At 42.0% G+C, this 21747-nt stretch overlaps 1 protein-coding gene across 1 annotated transcript in view; it reads right to left on the reverse strand.

Moving 5' to 3' along the window:
* Positions 1 to 11871: 11871 nt before the first annotated feature.
* VIPR1 (vasoactive intestinal peptide receptor 1) overlaps positions 11872 to 21747 on the reverse strand; it is a 68765-nt gene continuing 58889 nt past the window's right edge. Inside the window, exons 10-13 of the mRNA XM_087916904.1 lie at positions 20646 to 20737; positions 18484 to 18622; positions 17256 to 17297; positions 11872 to 14829 (exon numbers count right to left, since the gene is read on the reverse strand). Of these exons, the coding sequence (XP_087773030.1) occupies positions 14638 to 14829; positions 17256 to 17297; positions 18484 to 18622; positions 20646 to 20737 (465 nt within the window). The 3' untranslated portion in view covers positions 11872 to 14637. The remainder of the gene's footprint in view (positions 14830 to 17255; positions 17298 to 18483; positions 18623 to 20645; positions 20738 to 21747) is intronic.

A 21747-nucleotide genomic window follows, 5' to 3' on the forward strand; every position in this document is an offset into this window, starting at 1 on the left:
CGGTTAAGTGTCATCATAATTCCTTGTGTGGATTAAATAGCACATTATTGCCAAGAAGTGATAAGCTTTCTGTCGGAAGAATAATCTGGGGTTGCAACTGGAGTCAGGATTGCAAAAGAATAAATAAAAATGAGATCCAGACAGCTGTGAGGAAAGAATAAATATTTATTCCTAAAAGCAAAATAGTTTGCATTTGGGAGCAGGCTGCAGAGAAATAGGGTAGGGTAGAAGATTTTTATAAGGGGAGTTTTTCCAGGGTATCACGTGCTGATTTTAGGGTGACACGTGTATGTGTGTGTGTGTGTAAGTTTATTCTTGGGAATATGCATTTCCTCTGGGAGACTTAATTTAATTAACTCTGCATATCTTTGCAGACCTTATCCTTTGATATGTGGTCTCAGCTGTTCTTCTGGATTTAGTGATGAAAAAAACCCACTCACGCTGAACAAGTAGTGAGATTTTATTCTTCTTTCATTCCAAAACATCGGGTAACAAGGAAGCATAATAGTTTAAAGTCAGCTCTGGCTTCAACTGCAGCCAGAGCTGTCTTTATGCATGTCATACATTAACTAATTACATAATTAAGGCATCCAGCATTCGGCCAATGCTGACAGTGATTACAACCATCCGGAATATCTATCATACCAGGTTACTGTTCACTATTAAATATACAGGTTATGTTCTAAATACTGTTAACACCCATATCCCCTTCACCGACACCACCCACCACCCACAGCAATCGATGTTTTCTTCAAGAAAACTCTCTTTTCATGCAATAAACCCCATCCCGCCGGCGGTGTCTTGTTGGCCGCTGATGTCATCAAGCTGCACCATCCTGCATTATGAGGAAAATGCCAACTAAGCTCAGCTACAGAGAGGATTAGTCCAAGCACACCCATCCTGCAGCAGCCTCGAGACCACCACATGGTAAGAGCACGAACTCCGTTGTCGCGGCTCTACGGGACCAGTCTGGGAGTCATCTTGGAGTCGTGACAGGCGGTCCCCTCTACCAGGATCTATCCTGTAAAATAACATAACAGTGAGTTATCATGTATAGACATTACAACAGGGACCCAGGCTTATCGGGGTATCTAGTATGGAAGCGTCGTAACAGTCTACCTGCACACATATCTTCATGATGTACCCAGGATGCATCTGTGTCTGGGTATCCTTTCCAGCGTACTAGGTAATGAATGTTATTTCCTCGTATGCGGGAATCGAGTATTTTGTCCATTTTGAAGTGCTCTGTATTTGTTGATGGCATAGGGCTCACTTCCTGCAAATTACTCTTGACTTCAACAGGCTTCAGGAGACTGATGTGGAAAACTGGATGGATGGTAATTTCAGCTTTACTGTGATAGGGTTAATAATTTTCATTATCGGAAAGGGCCCTACATATTTGGGTCCCAACTTTCTGTTGTTTAATTTCAATTTGATGTATTTTGTAGATAAATAGACTTTATCCCCTACTTGGAATGGTCTATGATCCTGTCTCTTTTTATTTGCTTGAGTTTTGTCTGTTCTAATGCCTTTCAAACATCCTCCCAACATGCCTGTACCTTTTTTGACCACGCTTGAACAATAACGGGTTTGTCATCTGAACACTTCAATTCTGGTATTGGTACAAAATCAATACCATTGACTATATAGACTGGGCTATATCCCGTACTGCTGTGTACTACAGTGTTGTAGGCTGTTTCAGCGAATGGAAGTAAGTCAGCCCATTCTCATACGACCTTAAATATCTTTCCACCATTGCATTCACTCTTTCTGCGGCCCCGTTAGTACTAGGGTGGTATGCTGAACTAAGCCCTTGAGAAGACCCCAACAGGTTAAGAAACGCCCTCCAAAACCATGTAATAAACTGTACTCCCCTGTCCGATATCACTCTTCTAGGTGGTCGATACGACTGTTTAAGAAACATACTCGCTAATTTTCTTGCTGACGGAAGACCTTTACAGGGAATAAAATGTTCTTGTTTAGAAAACAAGTTTATTACGGTCCATATTACTGTATAGCCCTTGCTACTTGGCAATTCAACAATAAAATACATGGTAATGTCTTGGCATGGATGCTGGAGTTCTGACATGGTTTGCAATAATCCTAACAGCTTTCCGACTCTTGGTTTTGAGGTGGCACAGCTATGACATTGTTTCACATATTGTTTGATATCAGATCTCATTCTAGGCCACCAAAACTGATGCCTCACCAGATGCAGGGTTTTCAAAAATCCGAAATGTCCGGCCTGTTTCACATCATAACATTTTTTTAGTATATATTTTCTACACTGGAACAGGTACATACAATTTATTCCCCTTCCATGCCAATCCATCCTTACGCAACACCAGAGTTTCATTCGGAGCAAGCCATTTGTCTTGTTTTGTTGCCTCCTGTAATGTATCTCTTTTTAAGTCTGTTAATCGTATTACTTGACTTGTATTTACAGGTGAGGCTTCACCAAGTAAGGGCTGAACTACAATCTCTCGAGTTGAATTATACTGTGGCAAATGGGACAAGGCATCTGCCATAAAGTTCGCCCCCCCCAGCACATAACATAATTGAAAGTTAAAATGTTTGAAGTATAGAGCCCATCTTCACTTGTTTGTGGGACAATGTTCTCATTTTTTTCAACTTCTCTCGGGTTTTTATGATCAGTCCATACTTCAAACTCTTTCTTTACCCCTTCTAACAGATGTCTCCATGTGCTTAAAGCCCATTTGACTGCAAATGCCTCTTTCCCCCAAATGGCCCATTTCCCCCTCTGTAGCAGTGAACTTTTGTGACATATAAGCGCAGGGCTGTAATAACCCTTGTTCATTCTCTTCTAGTAAAGCAGCCCCCACGGCTACATCGCTAGCATCTCCCCAAATGATGTACTTTCCCTGCGGGTCTGGATGTCGCAAAACAGGTGCTTGAGAAAACAAGATTTTTAACTTATCAAACACTTGCTGACAGTTTTTGGACCACTCAACTGCTTGGCTAGGTTTTGGTTTTAACACTTGACCTTTTGTTTTCAGCAATTCAGTTAATGGTAATGCAATACGGGCAAATTGGGGTATAAACTGTCAATAAAAATTAGCAAAGCCCAGAAAACTTTGTACTTGCTTTCGTGTTTCTGGGAGTCCCCAGTCCAACACTGCCTTATTAGGATCCATTTCCAAACCCATGTTGGATATCCTAATAGCCTAAATAATCCAGTTTTGTGCAATGAAATTCACACTTTGATAACTTTATGAATAATTTGGCATGCAGGAGTTTAGTCAACACAGTTTGTACTAGCGCCATGTGTTCTTCCATAGTTTGCATGTAGATTAAGATGTCATCCAAATACACAAATACACAAATACCCCACGATATAGATGTTCATTAATGAGGTGCATAAATACTGCAAGGGCACTTTGTAATCCGAAAGGCATAACCTTAAAATAAAAGCTACTGAGTGGGCAGTTGAACGTGGTCTTCCATTTGTCCCCTGGTTGCATACGAACCTGGTAACATGCCTCACATAAATCCCAAAACCTCCTGGTAGCCAACATAGCTAAGAGCTCGCTGATCAACGGCAGGGGATATAAATTGTCCATGCAAACTGCATTCAGCCCTTGGAAATTGACACACAAATGTAAGCCTCCATCCTTTTTTCCCCGGAACAATATGGGAGCCATTATATGTGACCGTCCAGGTTGTATGAGCCCCCAGGACAATTTTTTTATCCAAATAGTTCCGCATTTCCTCCATTTCCTTTGGCGTCATCGCATACATATTGGGGCTTTGGGAGCTTTGTCCCCAGGATCAACTCTTGCACAGACTCTGAGTGGCAGAGTCTCACACTCCTTTTCACTAAATACCTCTGCCAAATCCTGGTAAACAACTGGATAAGACAAATTGCTGGATTCTGATATAGCGGTTACTGACTCCTTCCCAGGAATTGACTGAGGAGGCTCCGGACCTATCAAAAGTCTTAAATACCTCAGTTGTTCGCAGTGTGCTCCAATCTCCAAACAAATAGGAGCAGTCATCACTATCGTTGGTGCCCCTCCTAGTAAATACCCATCAACCTGTTGAAATTTCATTGGTGCAGGAAGGGGTTCTGCCTTTAATTTCAGTTCATCAACCACCCATTGACTAATTAGACAATGAGTGCAGCCTTTATCAATCAATGCCCGATACCTGCCTCTGAGTCCTGTGTTCATATTCTCCAATACTATAGGTATCACAAATGGTCTAACAGGATCGCTTATCATGGTACCCTCTTGGTTGTCTTCACCACTGTTGTACAGACCCGAAACCACACAAGGTTGTTGCTTATCATTATATTGTTTCTTCTCTCGAGTTGATGAAGATTCTGTTGTCACCTTCTGCATGAGCCCCTGCGACTGCTCACTGCTGACAGCCCCTTTTCCAAAATATCGGGTTTGTGTCACAGCCCCAGCAGGAGCCTTTGCTGTCTGTTTCATACTCCCTGTGGTAAGTGATAGACATTCTAATGCCCTGTGGCCGATGATGTTACACCCAAAACACCTTATGGTCGATCGGCCCCTAACATTAGTTGTGACACCTTCTGGATGTCCTTCCTGCTATCATGTTGGGGCTTCCCATGTTATATTTCTGGGGAGCCTCTCATTTAATCCTAACCTCCTTCAACCCTACATCTAGCTCTACCACCATCTTGTACCAGTCTGTCAGGTGCTACAGAACACCTCGGTACAAACATGCCTGTCGTAATCCTCGATCTAAACCAGCTCTGAATTCCCTTATTAACAAGCGTAGCTTCCCAGCCAACCTCCAGAATTCCCTCACATATTCAACCGCTGGCCGTCCTTCTCGTCTTAACTCCATTAAAACTTCTTTAGTTTGGTTACTCCTATCCTCAAATTGCCTTCAGAGAGAGTCCAGGAACAGACTGACATCAACCAACCCTCTAGCATGTACACTATGCAGTTCGGCCATCCAATCAGCTGCATTCCCATTCAATATCCCTGTGATGGCCACCACAATGGACCATTGGGAAGGGTAGTAGGTGGCGTACAGCTCCAAATGGTTGACTACTTGACTGAGAAAAAGTGCTACGCAGTTGGGAGTTCCATCAAAGGATGTTTGTAATGGTGGGGGTCTCCACACCATATGTTGATGCCATTGTCTGGGCACTCCTTGAGGCCCCCAAGATACATCATGTCGATGTAGGGGTGACGACTCTCCCTGTCCCCCACTGGACTGCAAGTGCGTAGTTCCTCTCATCCGGGAACAACTACAATGAAGAGTCAAACCCGGTTGCATCCTCACTCTCTTCTCTTCTGCTGCCACGTTCCATGCCACCTTCTCAAGGAAGAGAGCTAAAGAAAGGAGTGTCCTCTGTTCAGACTCCCCCTTGTAGTGTCCCACATGCCCTTGGGGGTGTGATCCCTTATACTTAATTCCCCATACTTCATACGGAGAAGTTTGAGAGTGCTTGCCCCCCGACTGGAGGTGGACGTGCTCCATTCATCATCATCTGCTATCCTCCTTTCCCTCCATTTATCAAATGCTCCAGTGTTCCCAGGAGCAAAAGCAGGCAGCTTCCCTCTCACACCTTTTCTTCCCAAATCCTCACGGAAGTCACTTTTTCTCTCCTGTCCTGGGTCTCACGACCTTTTGCAATTCCTCATCAATCTCGCCTTTAGTATCCCCCGTTCCACCAGCAGGTGGCGTGTCACCACTTATGGTACTTGCTGAGGGCTCATGCAATCCTTTGTTCCGTGGCCGATCCTCCTCCTCCTCCTCCAATCCACACTCAGTTGGAAATTCCGCACCCATGTTGGTACTTTCAGCCACTGCCGCTTACTCCAACAAAGATAGAAGACAATGGGGGAGAAGAAAGCTGACTTTCCTCTCAGCTGTTCTTCCGCATTTAGTGATGAAAAAAACCACTCACGCTGAAGTAGTAAGTTTTTATTCTTCTTTCATTCCAAAACATCGGGTAACAATGAAGCATCCTGCCCACACGCTTTTATCTTTCTTGGTGACTTCAATCTCCCTCATATTAACTGGACCCTTAATGAATGTACAACTGAACCCACACATGCAACCTTCTACAATGCAGCAACAAATCTGGGACTAGAACAACGAGTAACCAACAACACTAGACTTAACAACTGCCTCGATCTCATCTTCTGCAATAGTTTGAATTCAATTTACGGAATACAAATTAAAGAACCCTTTTCCAACAGTGACCACATGATTGAGTTTTGTCTCAACATACGTCCGCACAAAAATCAACACAACAATGTGATCCCCAATTATAACTTCAAAACAGGCAACTATGATCTTATAAACAACGATCTCTCATCCCTTGATTCGCAATTTCTATTCTCTGGATGCAATACTGTAGAAGACCATTACAACATATTTTTACTTGAAGTCAAAAGAGTCATCAAACTATATGTACCAATAATAACTCCCAAAACCAGAAAAAAACAAATTACCCATAACAAGAAGTAAACTTCAATCCAAAAAGAAATCACTTTGGTGGAAAAACAAATCTGGTCATGTTGCCAACTTCAAAAGTTGATACAAAAATTTATGCCACCAGATAAAGAGTGAATGCATTAATTATCACATTAAACAAGAAGAAAACCTTCTAAGCATCAATTCCACCCGTGCTTTTTACAATTTTGTAAACAACAAACTAAAAGACTCAAGGTCCATCCTATCCCTGATAGGACCTAATGGTAAAGACTGCAACGATGACACCATTAAAACCAACATCTTTAACACATTCTTCGGCTCAGTATTTGTAAACAGCAATGGATCATGCCTAGTATTTCCTAGTCGAACCACAGACAACTACAATGATCTAATACATACCGATTTTACAGAAGACAATATTGAAAAAGCACTATGCAATCTAAAACCATCTCTATCTATTGGACCAGATGGAATATGTGCCTACTTCTTAAAAAAGCTATCCACTGCCATAGCCGAACCTCTAAGCATAATCTTTGAAAAATCTTTCAGGACCAGCTCCTTGCCTAACCTATGGTCACAAGCCACGGTCATCCCCATCTTCAAAAAGGGAGACCCCAGCCTAGTTGAAAATTACAGACCAATCTCCTTATGCTGCGTCACCTGTAAATTCATGGAATCAATTATTAACCAATCCATCATCTTCCACTTAGAAACAAACAACCTATTCTCTAATAAACAATTTGGTTTCAGGAAAAAACTATCATGTAATCTACAACTCTTACACTGAAAAAACATATGGACTACACAACTCGATCAGGGCAAAGCAATAGACGCAATCTGCATAGACTTCTGTAAAGCCTTTGATTCAGTGGTACACGACAAACTACTCCTAAAACTAAAATTTTATGGTATCTCTGGAACACCTGCATTACTGGATAGAAGAATTCCTGTCAAACAGACAACAAATGGTCAAAATTGGGAGTGTCCTATCAAATTCTGTACCTGTCAACAGTGGTGTCCCCCAAGGCAGTGTTTTAGGACCAACTCTCTTCATACTCCACTCCTCTACTCATTGCAGAATACCTTATGCCACCAGACTCGAAATTCTAGACCTAGAAAACTTAGAATTACGCCACCTTCGGTCCGATCTAAGTATAGTATATAAAATCATACATTGCAATGTCCTACTTGCAAATGAATACTTCAGCTTCAATCATAACAACACAAGAGCACACAATAGATACAAACTCAAGGTGAACCGCACCAAACTTGATTGCAGGAAATACGACTTCAGCAACAGAGTGGTCAATGTCTGGAATACTCTACCTGACTCTGTGGTTTCTTCCCCAAACCCCCAAAACTTTAACCTTAGACTGTCTACTATTGACCTCACCCCTTTCCTAAGAGGTCTGTAGGGGGCGTGCATAAGCACACCAACGTCCCTACCGTCCCTGTCCTATTGTTTCTTTTATTTTTCTTAGATGTACCCATTTCATGCATTCATAACTATGTGTGTACTTATACCTATTACCTTGTAAGCGATTGACAAATCAAAATAAATAAATAAAATAAATAAATATTAACTAAATTGTGAACATAGTTCAAGATTTTTCAACTGCCCCAAGTTAAAACTGGGTAGACATCAACTCCCAGTATTCTCCAGCCAGCCAGAAAATTCTGGAAGTTGAAGTCCACACAGCTTAAATTTGGGGAGGTTGAGAAACATTGAGGGTTTTGGTTTTTTTAATGGTACTATCAACATGCAGGAAGGTGGGGTTTGCTTTGTTTCTTTATGATAGTTTGCCCTGCACATGCTGGTTAGGATGTGGCTTTCTCCTTGGTAGTTCCTTGATTAAGGTATTGTTTTCTGCTGGAATATTTTTTTTTGTCTGGTGTTAATCCCTGCTTATCTGGGCTTTGGCTGCTGGAGACAATGCGTTCTAGTCTTTCTGTTTCCTTCTTAGCTTTTTGTTATTGTCTCTTTTGAATGGCATGTAAATGTGGTTTATCTCTCTGTGTCTATTGATGGCTGATCACAAATGATGATGTTACCTAGATGTTCCAGGTAATGAAATATGTATAAGCAAGCTACCAAGCTCAGAGACCACCAAGTACCCCATAATCCTAGATCCGGGTTAGTTATCCATCTCTCTGTCTCTCTCTCTCTCTTTCATACATCCTTCCATCATCTGTCATATCTCTATCATCTGTCATCAGCCATCTAATCTATCATTTATCTATCATCTATATCTATCCATCCATCCATCTCTATTATTTATTACATACCTACCATCTATCCATCCATCTGTATCTATCTATGTCTATCTATCATGTCTGTCTGTCTATCATCTCTCTCTCTCTCCTATCTGTCTATCTTTCTATCTCCTGTCTGCTTGTCTATCATCTATATCTCAATTAATCTGTCATCTATCATCTGTCTGTTTATATCATCCATCCATCCATCCATCCATCCATCCATCCATCCATCCATCCATCCATCCATCCATCCATCCATCCATCCATCCATCTATCTATCTATCTATCTATCTATCTATCTATCTATCTATCTATCTATCTATCTATCTATCTATCTCCATCTGCAGTATATATCTATATCTGTCCATTCATTCATCCATCCATCCAATCTATCTAATCTGTATCTCTTTTATCTGCCCGCCTGCCTCTGCCTCTGCCCCGTTTCTCTCTCTCTCTCTCTCTCTCTCTCTCATCTATCTTATCTCCCTATCTTTGTCTATCATGTTCCCCCCTCCCCTCTCTCCTCCTATCTTCTATCTCCCATGTATCATTTTATCTAATATAATCTCTTCCAGGGCAAATTCTCTTCCTAAGGATTCCTCCCAAATTCCCCTTTTAGAAAGCGTTAGAGGCAGACTCTCTTTTCTCTTCCCCGTTGGGAACTTGGATGCCTGAACAGTGTGAAGCCTCAGCCTCTTGGCATCTGAAATGTAGAGAAGGATGGGTTTTTTTTATCCTTTTTCACGCTCGCCTGACTTCAACTCTTTTCCACTTGACATTTTAAACTCTCTAGGTTTTGCAAAAAGATTGCTCATATATGTCAGATTTCCAAGTGGGTTGTTTGGTGCCTCCAAAATTCTTCCGTGCGTTATTATTTTCCCCTTCCAAAGGTTAGTGGATCACAATGAGAACTGAGGCAGCTTTCAAACCCCACCCAAGTTGATTCACTCCTAGGAGGGATTTAAAAAAAAAAAAATCCATCTGTTATCACCTCCTCCAAATTCCCCCATGGAGAGCCCACTCAATCTGGCATTTGCTGACCGGGTTTGCAAGAAATATTAAGGGCGAATGAATAAACAAAGCCAAACAAAGCGAACATGTTCATTTATCACCGTGACTTGTTATTTTCCCTGAATCGAAGAATAAATGAAGGCAGGGTCAAGGGTTCAGAAAAAAACTCTGCAGCTTTTGGGTAGGGGAAAAATGTCTCTCTCTATATATATTTGACCGGTTGGCCATTAGCAGCGAAGAAAAATGCAAGACTCCATCAATGTCCAAGGACAGAAAACCCAGAGATCCACTTAATTAATCAGCAGGGTGTTATAAGGCCAACCACATCCTTCCTGGCAGCTGTTTGAAGATTGCAGAAAAAAGGGAGAATGAAAAATGTAGGCGATTCTGTCATCCCATTCTATTCTGCATCTTATCCTGTCCTGTCCTGTTTTCAACGGTCACATTTACAATTCTGAATTCTATATTTCTATTCTAAATTCTATTCCATTCCTATCCTACCCTTTCAATTTTATGTTCTGTATTCTACAGTATATTCTATTCTACTGATATTCTCTTCTCTTTTCTCTTCTCTTCTCCCAATATTTTATTCTATACTATTCTACATTCTCTTCTATATTTCTATTCTGAATTCTCTTCTATATTCTCTTCTATATTTCTATTCTACTCTGTATTCCATTCCATTCCAATCCTATCCTGTCCTATCCTATATTTTCTATTCAGTATATTATCTTATCCCTTCCCTTCCCTTCTAATCTATTATTTTTTGTTCTGTTCTGTTCTTTCCCTTTCCTTCCTTTCCAATCCATCCTATTCCGTTGGAAGGGAATTGAAATTGTGACTTACAACTGGTCCTCATACTTACAACTTTCACAGCACTTCCCACATTCATTTCAAAATCCAGGCGCTTGGTAAATAGCATGCATTCACCATGGTTGAAGCACCCCAGAATCGCACGATTTCTATTTCTGACCTTCCCAGCTGGCTTCTGACAAGCCAAGTCAAGGGGGGGGCAGGATTCACTTAATGACCATGTGATTCATTTAATGATAGCACTGATTCGCTAAACAACCAGTTCAAAAATAGCCAGAAAATCAGCTGTGGCTCACTTAACGGCTGCCTTTTTTGGCTTAGCTATGGAAACTCTTGACCCCAATTATGGTCAGAAGGCAAGGACTGCCTGTACAGGGGTCGTAAACCGAGGACTGCCTTTGCAGGATCTGTTGAGGAAGAGAGTAAAATAGCAAATTGCATTGGTCAGGGGGGCTGGCTTTTCTCTCTTTCCTTCAACTCAGCCGAGAGAAATGAAAGGCTGCAGAGAAGGTTATTTAGGTGAAATCTGCTGGAAATCAGGGGAAGATATATATATATCGTGTGTGTGTGTGTGTGTGTGTGTGTATCTTTGGTTATTCAGGTTTTCTCCCATGTAAAATTGGAAGTATCTAGGTGACGTTTCGCTGATCATTCGTCATCTTCAGGCTTGTGTCTTCGGCTTTGTGCTTCTCGGAGTAATGTGAGCTTGCAGCTGTTTCTTCCTTTTAACTGCTAGTGGGGGTGTGACTTGATTGGGTGGGGGCTTGGCTGTGTTCTGATTGGGTGGGGGGGTGTTCTCATTGGTTGGGGGTTTGGCTGTGTTCTGATTGGTTGGGGGGTTGGCAACCTATGCCATCTGATGGCCACCCCATCTAGAACTAAGAGAAGATATTTCCTGACAATTAGAACAATCAATCGGTGGAATAGCTCCCCTCCAGAAGTTGTGAATGGATACTCCAACACTGGAGGTTTTTAAGAAGAAACTGAATAACTGTTTGTCTGAAATGGTATAGGGCGTCCTGTTGAGCAGGGGGTTAGACTAGAAGACCTCAAAGGTCCCTTCCAACTCTTATTCTGTTATACTTTCATCTGTGTGAGAGGCAGCAGCAATGAAATAAGAGATGTTACAATATGCTTATCTCCTTCCAATAAGAATCTGGAGTTGGACAGCCTTCATCACACATTAACCCTTAGGCAAACCAGAAAATTGTGACAAATTAACGACCAAGTCAACAAATCAATGAATTTCAGATCCGGCAGCATTTCCTGCACTCAGCATAATTTTACATAAGTACTTTATACTAATGCGAACTGATTGCAGAAAGGATACAGGCATTTTTCTCTCCAACATAATGATGTGCAGTTAACTTTATTTTTTTTGGCAATGATAATCACACACACAAAATCACCTTGTCCATCTCCATCTCACTATTCTGGATTTTAATTGTTTTTTAAAAAGCGAAACCTGAGATGAATCGATGGAAAGCTCATATTTACAGTTCTGGCTCAATAAATAAGAGAAGGTCGAAGGTCAAAAGAAACAAGAATTTTTCTTATTGAAAAATGGAGAATACTACGGGAAAAAAAATGTTCCGATTTCAGAAGTGTGGTCAGGACATGTCTGAAATATTTACAAGATGGAAGCCACAGGGGAGAACTATTGACTGAAGGTTGATTGAACACCAGAGTTAAGTGTTCCTCAGCTCTCAAGTGGAAAATGGTTGGCAAGAGATGGTAGGTTCTCCAAAATATGTCCACATCTGTTGGTTATCTTCTCAATTTTCATCCTGGTGAGTTTTGTGGCGCAACAATGAAAGAGATAGAAACCAACCATTTTGTCACCAGACTTGGTGTCCTTCATAGATGTTATCAACAGATATATAGGAAACTAAAATGATCTGTAGGCCAAACAAGGAATAATGGATGGAAACTGAACAAGGAGAGATTTAACCTGGAAATAAGGAGAAACTTTCTGACAGTGAGAACAATCAACCCATGGAACAGAAGTTGTCCTCGGAAGTTGTGGGAGCTTTATCACTTGAGACTTTCAAGAAGAGATTGGAATGCCATTTGTCAGAAATAGTGTAGGGTCTCCCGCTTGGGCAGGGGGTTGGACTAGATGACCTACAAGGTCCCTTCCAACTCTGATTATCTGTAATCTAATTTGTAATCTGCTATTCATGAAGCCTTTCATGGGTAGCATCCACTCAACAGTGATGGACTTCTGGACGAAGCCACAGGATACGATCTTGGATCATGGCAAACGAGCCCAGAAGCTAATCACTACTGAAAAATGGTCCATGTTGGTCAGTCAAGATTGGGAAAAGGAGCTTCCATGCGTGGCTGCTCAGAATTTTCTGGAATAGTTTGAAAAGGACAACTTAACTCCTTCACAAACCTGGATGTAGGAAGGCTTCGTACCTTATCAAGAAGTCTTGCTTGCAATCTTGATAAAGTGCCGTGTGAACGTTTTCTAACCATCATTTAATGCAGCTTAGCTTTCATCCGTGGGTGGAGACCCAACGTTAATCAGAAATATGCTATAAATTCAGAAAAAAACACCTTTATTTTCTAGCACTAACAGCTTCTATTTTCTACAATTTAGAGTACAGCTAGTCCTTCACTTACAACCATTCATTTAGTGATCATTTGAAGTTACAATGGCACTGAAAAAAGTGACTTATGACCGTTTTTCACATTTATGATCATTGCACCATCCCAGTTGTCACATGATCAAAATTCAGAGGCTTGGCAACTGGCATGTACTTATGCCAGTTGTGGTCTCCCGGGGTCATATGATCCCCATTTGCGACCTTCTGACAAGCAAAGCCAATGGAGAAGCCAGATTCATTTAACAACCATGTTGTAAACTGGACATCTGCAGCGATTCACTTAACAACTGGGGCAAGAAAGCTCACACAATGAGGGAAAACTCACTTAATTGTCCTGTTTAGCAATGGAAATTTTTGGGATTAAATGTGGTCTTAAATCAGGGACTACCATGTCATAAATTCTGGTTGTAAGTCGAGACGTCACGTGGCAGGACATTTTCATTTAGCGAATGCCACAGTTGTTAAGTGAACAACATGGTTGTTAAGTGACTATTTTCCCCAATGGGCTGTTTTTTTCTTTTTTTGGTCAGAAACTGGAAATGAATGCCAAGAACTGTTAAACAACCTCGCAAATTGTGGTCACGTGACCACAGCACCCTGCAAATTCCTGCAAAGAGGAGACAGTTGCAAAATGCCGGAAAATCATGTGACCTGTTGTGTGGCCGTCATAACTCTGAAAACGGGACATAAGGAACTGTGGGAGGTTCCATCGTAACCTCAAAAGTTTGCTAAGCAGCCGGTCATAAGTCGAGAACTACCTGTATTTCAGCATTCAAGGTTCAGGAGGTTTTTTCCAGTAACCTTTGTAGAAATTTTTTTTCAAAAAAAGAGATCTCCCAATGAAGGAAGATGATTTTCATGACGTTTCGTGACCCAACTAGGTTAATGTCATCAGTGCTGGAAGGGAAGGGCGTTTGTTGGAAGGAGGAGGATGAAGATGTGGACTCCTTGCTGTTTTTTGAACTTATTCGTTTTCTTGCAGACATTTCATGACCCAGCTAGGTAGCGTCATCAGTGCCGGAAGGGAGCGGGGTTTGCAGAGAGGAGGAGAAGGAAAATGAAGAGGAAGGAGGAGGAGGAGGAGGACTGTGGGGTCCTTGGTGCTCTCAGTTGCTTTCTTGCAGGCATTTCATGACCCAAGTAGGCCACCACATCAGCGAAACGATTCTGTTTTTCACAGCTGATTTTTCCATTCCTTCCTGTCCATTCCAGCCAGCTCCGGAGACGCTTTCAAAGAACCACTTCCGGCAGTCTCGGCCTTCAAAACATCAAACAAACCCCTTCGATTCCAGGTGGGGAAAAAGGAAGAGGAATTAATCCAGGCTTAACTTTTCTTGTTCTGAGTCTCTGGGCCCCCAGAATTTTGTCCCAGTTCTGCTTGCAAAAAAAAAAAAAAAAAAAGCTTTAAAAATAATAAATGGTAATAATAATGCCAAATACTTGACTCCCAAATCCCGTTGCTTGCAAGCTTCCGCTCGCCTGGGCGGTTTCCGGCTTCTGCGTTTCAAACCAGAGATTTTTCAGCTTGAAAAGTGGAGCTGCGTTGAGTTTTGGGGCTGCAGGTAGCCAACATCGAGATCTGGGTGGTGAAATTGGTGCCACTGCTGCCAACAGACGGGTGGTGATACTTCGTATCCGAACCCAGGAAGCGTTCCATATGCCACCTGCGCCATTTGCGTTTCATTTCGGCTTGAACCTGAGACGGGGGAGAGGAAAAAACAACAACACATTACGGGATAGTCCTTGAGTTACATCCATTCATTTAGTGACCGACAGCACAGAAAAAAGTGACTTAGGACTGTTTTTCACACTCACGACCATTGTGCGATCCCCCAGGTGATCAAAATTCGGGTGCTTGGCCACCGACTCATATTTATTTATTTTTTAAACAATTTTATTTGGGTTTTCACAAAACAAAACAAAAACCCACCTTTTTTTAGTGAACAGCTTGGTTCCAGGTTTTTACAACAGATACAATCTCCATTACATATTCATCTTTCATATTCAATTTCATATTTTATCACTACTTTATATATTCTTTATTAATTTTTCCCTCAAATACTTCCCTCGGGCTTATTTTATAGCTTTCTCATTCATTTCTAAACCTATTACATATCCTTTTCAAAATTTCATACCTTCATAATAATTATACTTGTAGTTTTATCTGTCCTGTTTACAATTTTAATTACATATCCAGATTTCTAACATTACTAAAACAAGGTTTTCCCTGTAGTGGCCAATTAGAGTGTGTCACCTTTATATCTTATAGTTAGTTCCCTTTCAAATCCCATTAAACATTCTACTTTTAAATTATCCCATTAAACAATTATAACATTCATCACCTAATAGCTATATTATAACATAAATCCCTTTTTACCACCGACTTGTGTTTATGATGGCTGCAGTGACCCCGAGTCATGTGTCATAAATTGGGAAGATGAAGCGACCAGTCATAAATTGAAGACTACCTGTAAGATGCCTTTAAAGGCAATCCTCAACTTATAACCACAATGGAGCCCAAAATTTCTGCTGCTAAGCAAGGCAGTTAAGTGAATTTTGCCCCTTTTAAAGATCTTTCTTGCCACTGTTATTAAGAGAATCACCTCAGTTGTTAAGTCAGCCTCAGGGTTGTTAAATGAATCGGGCTTCCCACACTGACTTTTGATCCCCTGATTGTGGGGATGCCGCAATGGTCATAAGTGCGAGGAAGGGTCATAAATCACCTTTTTTTCCATTGCTGTTGTAACTTCGAAGAAGTCACTAGACGAGATGTCGCAAGTTGAGGACTATCTTTAAAGTTATACCGGCAAAGCCAAATTTGGCTGATCTTCCAAAGCAAAGCAAGAATAGGCTTGTTGAGCGGATGGGGCACCAAGAGGAAATCCTTGCGGTACAGGAACTGGGCCTGGCTAGTCTAGGGAAGAGAAGGACCAGGGGAGGCAGGAGAGCAGCCTTCCAATATTTGAGGGGCTGCCACAGAGAGGAGGAAGGGGTCAAGCTATTTTCTAAAGCACCGGAAGGCCAGACAAGGAATCATGGATGGAAACTGAACAAGGAGAGATTCAACCTGGAAATAAGGAGGAACTTTCTGACAGTGAGAACAATCAACTCATGGAACAGAAGTTGCCTTTGGAAGTTGTGGGAGCTTCATCACTGGAGGCTTTCAAGAAGAGACTGGACTCCCATTTGTCAGAAATGGGGGTTGGACTAGATGACCTACAAGGTCCCTTCCAACTCTGATTATCCCTAAATCCTAAACTGCAAGACTTTTATACCCAAGAAAATGCGTTAAAATCAGGCCAAATGAGACCAACCAAAATCCTGCAGAAAGGCAATGAAACTTTCCCATCAAGAAAACGGCAGGGTTATACAGGTTTCGCCCCGTTTTATGACTTTTCTTGCCGCAGCTGTTAAGTAAATCATCACAGTTGCTCAGTGAGTAACACGGTTATTAAGTGAATTGGGCTTCCCCTCATTGGCTTTGCTTGTCAGAAGGTCGCAAAAGGGGATCACTGCAACCGTCATAAATACGAGTCAGTTGCCAATTGTCTGAATTTGGATCACCTGACCCTGGGTCATAAGTGTGGAAAAAAAATGGTCATAAGTCACTTTTTAAAAGCACCATTACAACTTCAAATAGCCACCAAATGAACTGTCAAGGACTGCATGTACCCGTGCAATTTCCAAACACGGTTTCTATTTCCAAGATGTATTTTATTGGGCTGATATTCTGCGTCTGACGGGATTAATCTGGAAACTCAAATTTAATCAGAGCCACTTTGCATTAAAATCGAGCAGTAATTAAAAAAACCTTAAACCCCTCCAGGATCCTAGATTTATCTTATATCGGGAGGTTACTGGAGAGAGATTGCTTTATAATTAATTATTCAGATCAGGGTTTTGCACCCCTGGCCAGGTTTCCTGGGTTATTGCAAAAATTATTCCTGTCTGTTGTTATGGGATCCACACCAGCCCCTTTGCAATCGACCTTGCAAAATTAAAAGGCAAATGTCATTAAATTTATTCTATGCATTAACTGACGGGGGAAACCAAAAGCGGGAGATGATTAACTCCAGAAGCCAAAAACCCTCCCCTGGGCGGACAAGGTTTCCAACATCTTACCTCCCCGTTGACGAAGCAATACAGCACCGCGACCACGAAGCCCTAAAGGAGAGAATGGGGGAAAAAAAAGAAGGAATGAAAAAATTTCAACCCGGCAAACTCATGAACAGAACCTCACGAATGTGCTTTCTGCGGGGGTCCCTGGTGTTTTCTGAGCTGGTGGGTTTCCTGGCAGACGTTTTGTGACCCAGCTAGGGAATGTCATCAGGGATAGAAGGAGTGGGTTTGGGAGGAGGAGGAGAAGGAGGATGACAACGACAACTGTGGGGTCCTTTGTGCTGAGATTGGTAGTTTTCTTACAGACATTTCATGACCCAACTAGATAACATCATCAATACTGGAAACTGGAACCTACCTACCTACTTCCCCCTCTTTCTTTCTTTCTTTCTTTCTTTCTTTCTTTCTTTCTTTCTTTTCTTTCTTTCTTTCTTTCTTTCTTTCTTTCTTTCTTTCTTTTCTTTTTCTTTCTTTCTTTCCTTCCTTCCTTCCTCTGTCTCTTTCCTATTCTTTCTCTATTTATTTGTTTGTTTCTTTTTCTTCCTCTCTTCCTCTCTCTTCCTTACTTTCTTTCCTTCCTTCATCTGTCTCTCTCTCTCTCTCTGCCTCCCTCTTTCTCTTCTTTCCTTCTTTTTTTCCTCCCTCCCTCCCCTTCTTTCTCTTCCTCTCCTCCTAATCCTTCCTTTCTTCTCAGCACCTACTGTTTTGGGAAGAGATTCTACGGCTGACAGCCCCCAGCCATAAAATACCACCCACCATCCCCCCGCTTTTGACGCCAGGCTCTTTCGGACACTCTGTGAGTATCCTAGGAAACGATACCTATAGGACAATGGTGGTGGTGGTGGGGGCGCTCCAAATCTGGTGATTTTAAGACCTGTGGGCTTCAACTCCCAGAATTCCCCCAGCCAGCTCAGTTACTTGAGGAGTTCTGGGAGTTGAAGTCCACAATCTGGCTGAGGAATTCTGGGAGTTGAAGTCCACAATCTGGCTCTGAGGAATTCTGGGAGTTGAAGTCCACAATCTGGCTCTGAGGAATTCTGGGAGTTGAAGTCCACAACCTGGCTCTGAGGAATTCTGGGAGTTGAAGTCCACAATCTGGCTCTGAGGAATTCTGGGAGTTGAAGTCCACAATCTGGCTCTGAGGAATTCTGGGAGTTGAAGTCCACAAGTCACCGAGTTTGGAAACCCCTGGATTAACGGTGACGGTGGTTGGAAGCGACAGAAGGCTCACCTGGAAGGACCCCAAAACAAGTTCGAAGACCAGTTTGACGTTCATCACTTCTTTCTTGACCGTGTCCGGAAAAAAGGCGAATACGGTGTAATGGATACCAAACAGAGGAATCAGAAGAAGAGTGGATTTGGCTAGTCTCCTGAAAAAGAGAGAAACGGGGACGAGAAGGCGTGGGGGATTATCAGCGCTAGGAGCGGGGTCTGCGGTTTAGCAAGCCACAGAATAATGGAGTTGGAAGGGACTTTGGAGGTCATCTAATCCAACCCCCTGCTCAAGCAGGAGACTCCCTGTAACGACAAATTATTTCATCTTGGAGGACAGGAAAGAACTGCAAGTCACCCTGGTGAGAGATTCACGTCCCAGAAGTCATTCTAACCCTTAGCTGTTAGGCCTAGCGGTGAAAGCACCAGGATACGGTGAGTTGTAGTTCCGCCTTAGCCATGAAAGCACAGCTGGGTGACTTTGGCCCAATCACCAGGAGAAAGGGAGTTCTAGTCCCTCTGGCCCAATCACTGGGAAATGGGGAGTTCTAGTCCCATGAAAGGAACTGGGTGACTTTGGCCCAATCACTAGGAGACAGTGAGTTCTAGTCCCACCTTAGGCATGAAAGTCATCTGGGTGACTCTGACCCAATCACAAGGAAACGGGGAGTTCTAGTCCTGACAGCATCCCTTAACAACGTAACAACAATTAACAACTGAAATGATTCACTTAACCACCGTGGCAAGGAAGGTCGAGAAAGGAGGTCAAATTCACTTAACAACTAAGGGAACAAGTTAGCAGAGGAAATGTTGGGCCCAATTATGGTCGTACATCAAGGACTACTTAAAATACACATAAGAACAGGGCGGAGCTGAATGGCCTGATCACGCCCACCATTTTTGGGGAGACCCCTCCCCCTGCCCAGAGGTCTCTGATCCTGAATCAGATCCAGGAGGCCAACTTAGGACAATTCACGGGGTTCAAAGCTTCGGTGACCCCCAAATGGAGGTTTGAACTTACAAATATTGGCTTGTTTATTTTTGCCCAACATCTGGAAGGAAGGAAGGAAGGAGAAAAAAGGAGAAGGAGGGAAGGAAGGGAAAGAAGAAAGATGTAGCGAAAGAAAGAAAAATAAAGAAGGAAGGAAGACAGAAAAAAAAAAAGAAAGATGGAAGCAAGGAAGGAAAGAAGGAAGACAGAAAAAAGAAAGATGGAAGGAAGGAAAGGAGGAAGGGAAGGTTCACAGCTTCAGGAGACCTCCACATGGAGGTCTGAACTTACGAATATTGGCTTGTTTCGTTTCGCCCGACATCTGGAAGGAAGGAAGGAAGGAGGGAAGGAAGGAAGGAGGGGAAAGTAGAAGAAAGGAGAAAGAGGAGGAGGAGGAGGGAAAGAAAGAAGGAAGGAAAGGAGAAAGATGTAGAGAAAGAAAGAAAAATGAAAGAAAGAAAGAAGGAACAGAAAAAAGGAAGAAAGATGGAAGGAAGGAAGACAGAAAAAAGAAAGAAAGAAGAAAGAAAGATAGAAAGAAGGAAGGAAGGGTTCACAGCTTCAGGTGATCCCCAAATGGAGGTCTGAACTTAAAATATTGGCTTCTTTCATTTCACCCGACATCTAGAAGGAAGGAAGGAGGGAAGGAAGGGAAAGTAGAAGAAAGGAGAAAGAGGAATAGGAGGAGAGAAGGAAAGAAGGAAGGAAGGAGGAAAGGAGAAAGATGTAGAGAAAGAAAGAAAAATGAAGGAAAGAAAGAAGGAACAGAAAAAAGGAAGAAAGATGGAAGGAAGGAAGACAGAAAAAAGAAAGAAAGAAAGATAGAAAGAAGGAAGGAAGGAAGGAAGGGTTCACATCTTCAGGTTATCCCCAAATGGAGGTCTGAACTTACAAATATTGGCTTCTTTCGTTTCACCCGACATCTAGAAGGAAGGAAGGAGAGAAGGAAGGGAAAGGAGAAGAAAGGAGAAAAAGGAATAGGAGGAGAGAAGGAAAGAAGGAAGGAAGGAGGAAAGGATGTAGAGAAAGAAAGAAAATAAAAAACGAAGGGAGGAAAGAAGGAACAGATAAAAAGGAAGAAAGATGGAAGGAAGGAAGACAGAGAAAAGACAGAAGAAAGGAAGAAAGATGGACAGAAGAAGGATGGTTTCACAGGTTCAGGTAACCCCCAAATGGAGGTCCGAACTTACGAATATTGGCTTGTTTCGTTCCGCCCGACATCCGGAGAGTGAAGCTTCTGAACCAGGATCCGGATGATACAAATAAAGAGTACAAAGTTGACCTGTTGAACGTATTTTGAAAAGAGCATTAAAATTCCTTGCTGTGCAGAGGAGAGACACGGATATGGATCATCTATTCCTGAGGTATTTTTTTTTTTCAGAAAAAAAAACAGTCCAAAAGCGTAGAGGGCTGGCGTTGTACAGATAGTCCTTGACTTATGACCAGCAGAATTTCCATTGCTAATCAACAACTTGCAGCTATTAAACGAGTCACGCCTGATTTTAAAACCTTTTCTGCCATGGTCATTAAGGAATTATTACCCATAAGTGAATCTGGTGTCGTTAAGTAAATCTGGCCGTTTGTAGATGAATCCGGCAGTTATTACGAAAACCAGGCGGTCGTTAAGTGAATCCAAATTTTCCCCCTCGACTTTGCTTGTCTGAAGCCAGCTGGAAAGGTCATCCAAGACCCCTGAACTAAAGTAAAAGAAACTAACTTGCTTGCTTTGCTGAAGACTGGAACTCTGTGCTACTGAAGTTACTTGCAAGATGTTTTGTGTCTGAGTTTGCTCCATGTTAGAGAAATCTACAACTGGTTTGCAAAATCTACTAATTATGTTTATAAAGACATTAAATCAAGCATCAGCCATCTGTGTTTATTTTTCTGGCGCTGAATTAACGCGGCAAAACTCTGAACAAAACGTATGTTGCCAAGCACCCGAATTTTAATTGTGTGACACCGGGGATGAGGCGATAGTCGTAAATCTGAGGGTAAATCCCTTTTTTTCAGTGCCATTATAACTTTTGAACAGGCATTAAATGAATGGTTGTAAGTCGAGGAAGCTGTATTTGCCTCTTACAAAATTTATCTTTGGGCTCAGTTCCATTTATTTAAGTAGGCCTGAAGGAAATCTCTCCATATTTCCCTTCTACTCAGCCAGGTTCTTAACAACCCACATGACTAACTTAACAATGGTGGTGATTCACTTAACAACGGTGGCAAGAAAGGTCATAAAACGGGGAAAACACCACTTAACAACTGTCTTGCTTAGCAATGGAAGTTGTGGTCATA

Source organism: Pseudonaja textilis, chromosome Z (genome assembly GCF_049901715.1).
Source record: "Pseudonaja textilis isolate UNSWEBS1 chromosome Z, rPseTex1.2, whole genome shotgun sequence".
Lineage (NCBI taxonomy): Eukaryota > Metazoa > Chordata > Lepidosauria > Squamata > Elapidae > Pseudonaja > Pseudonaja textilis.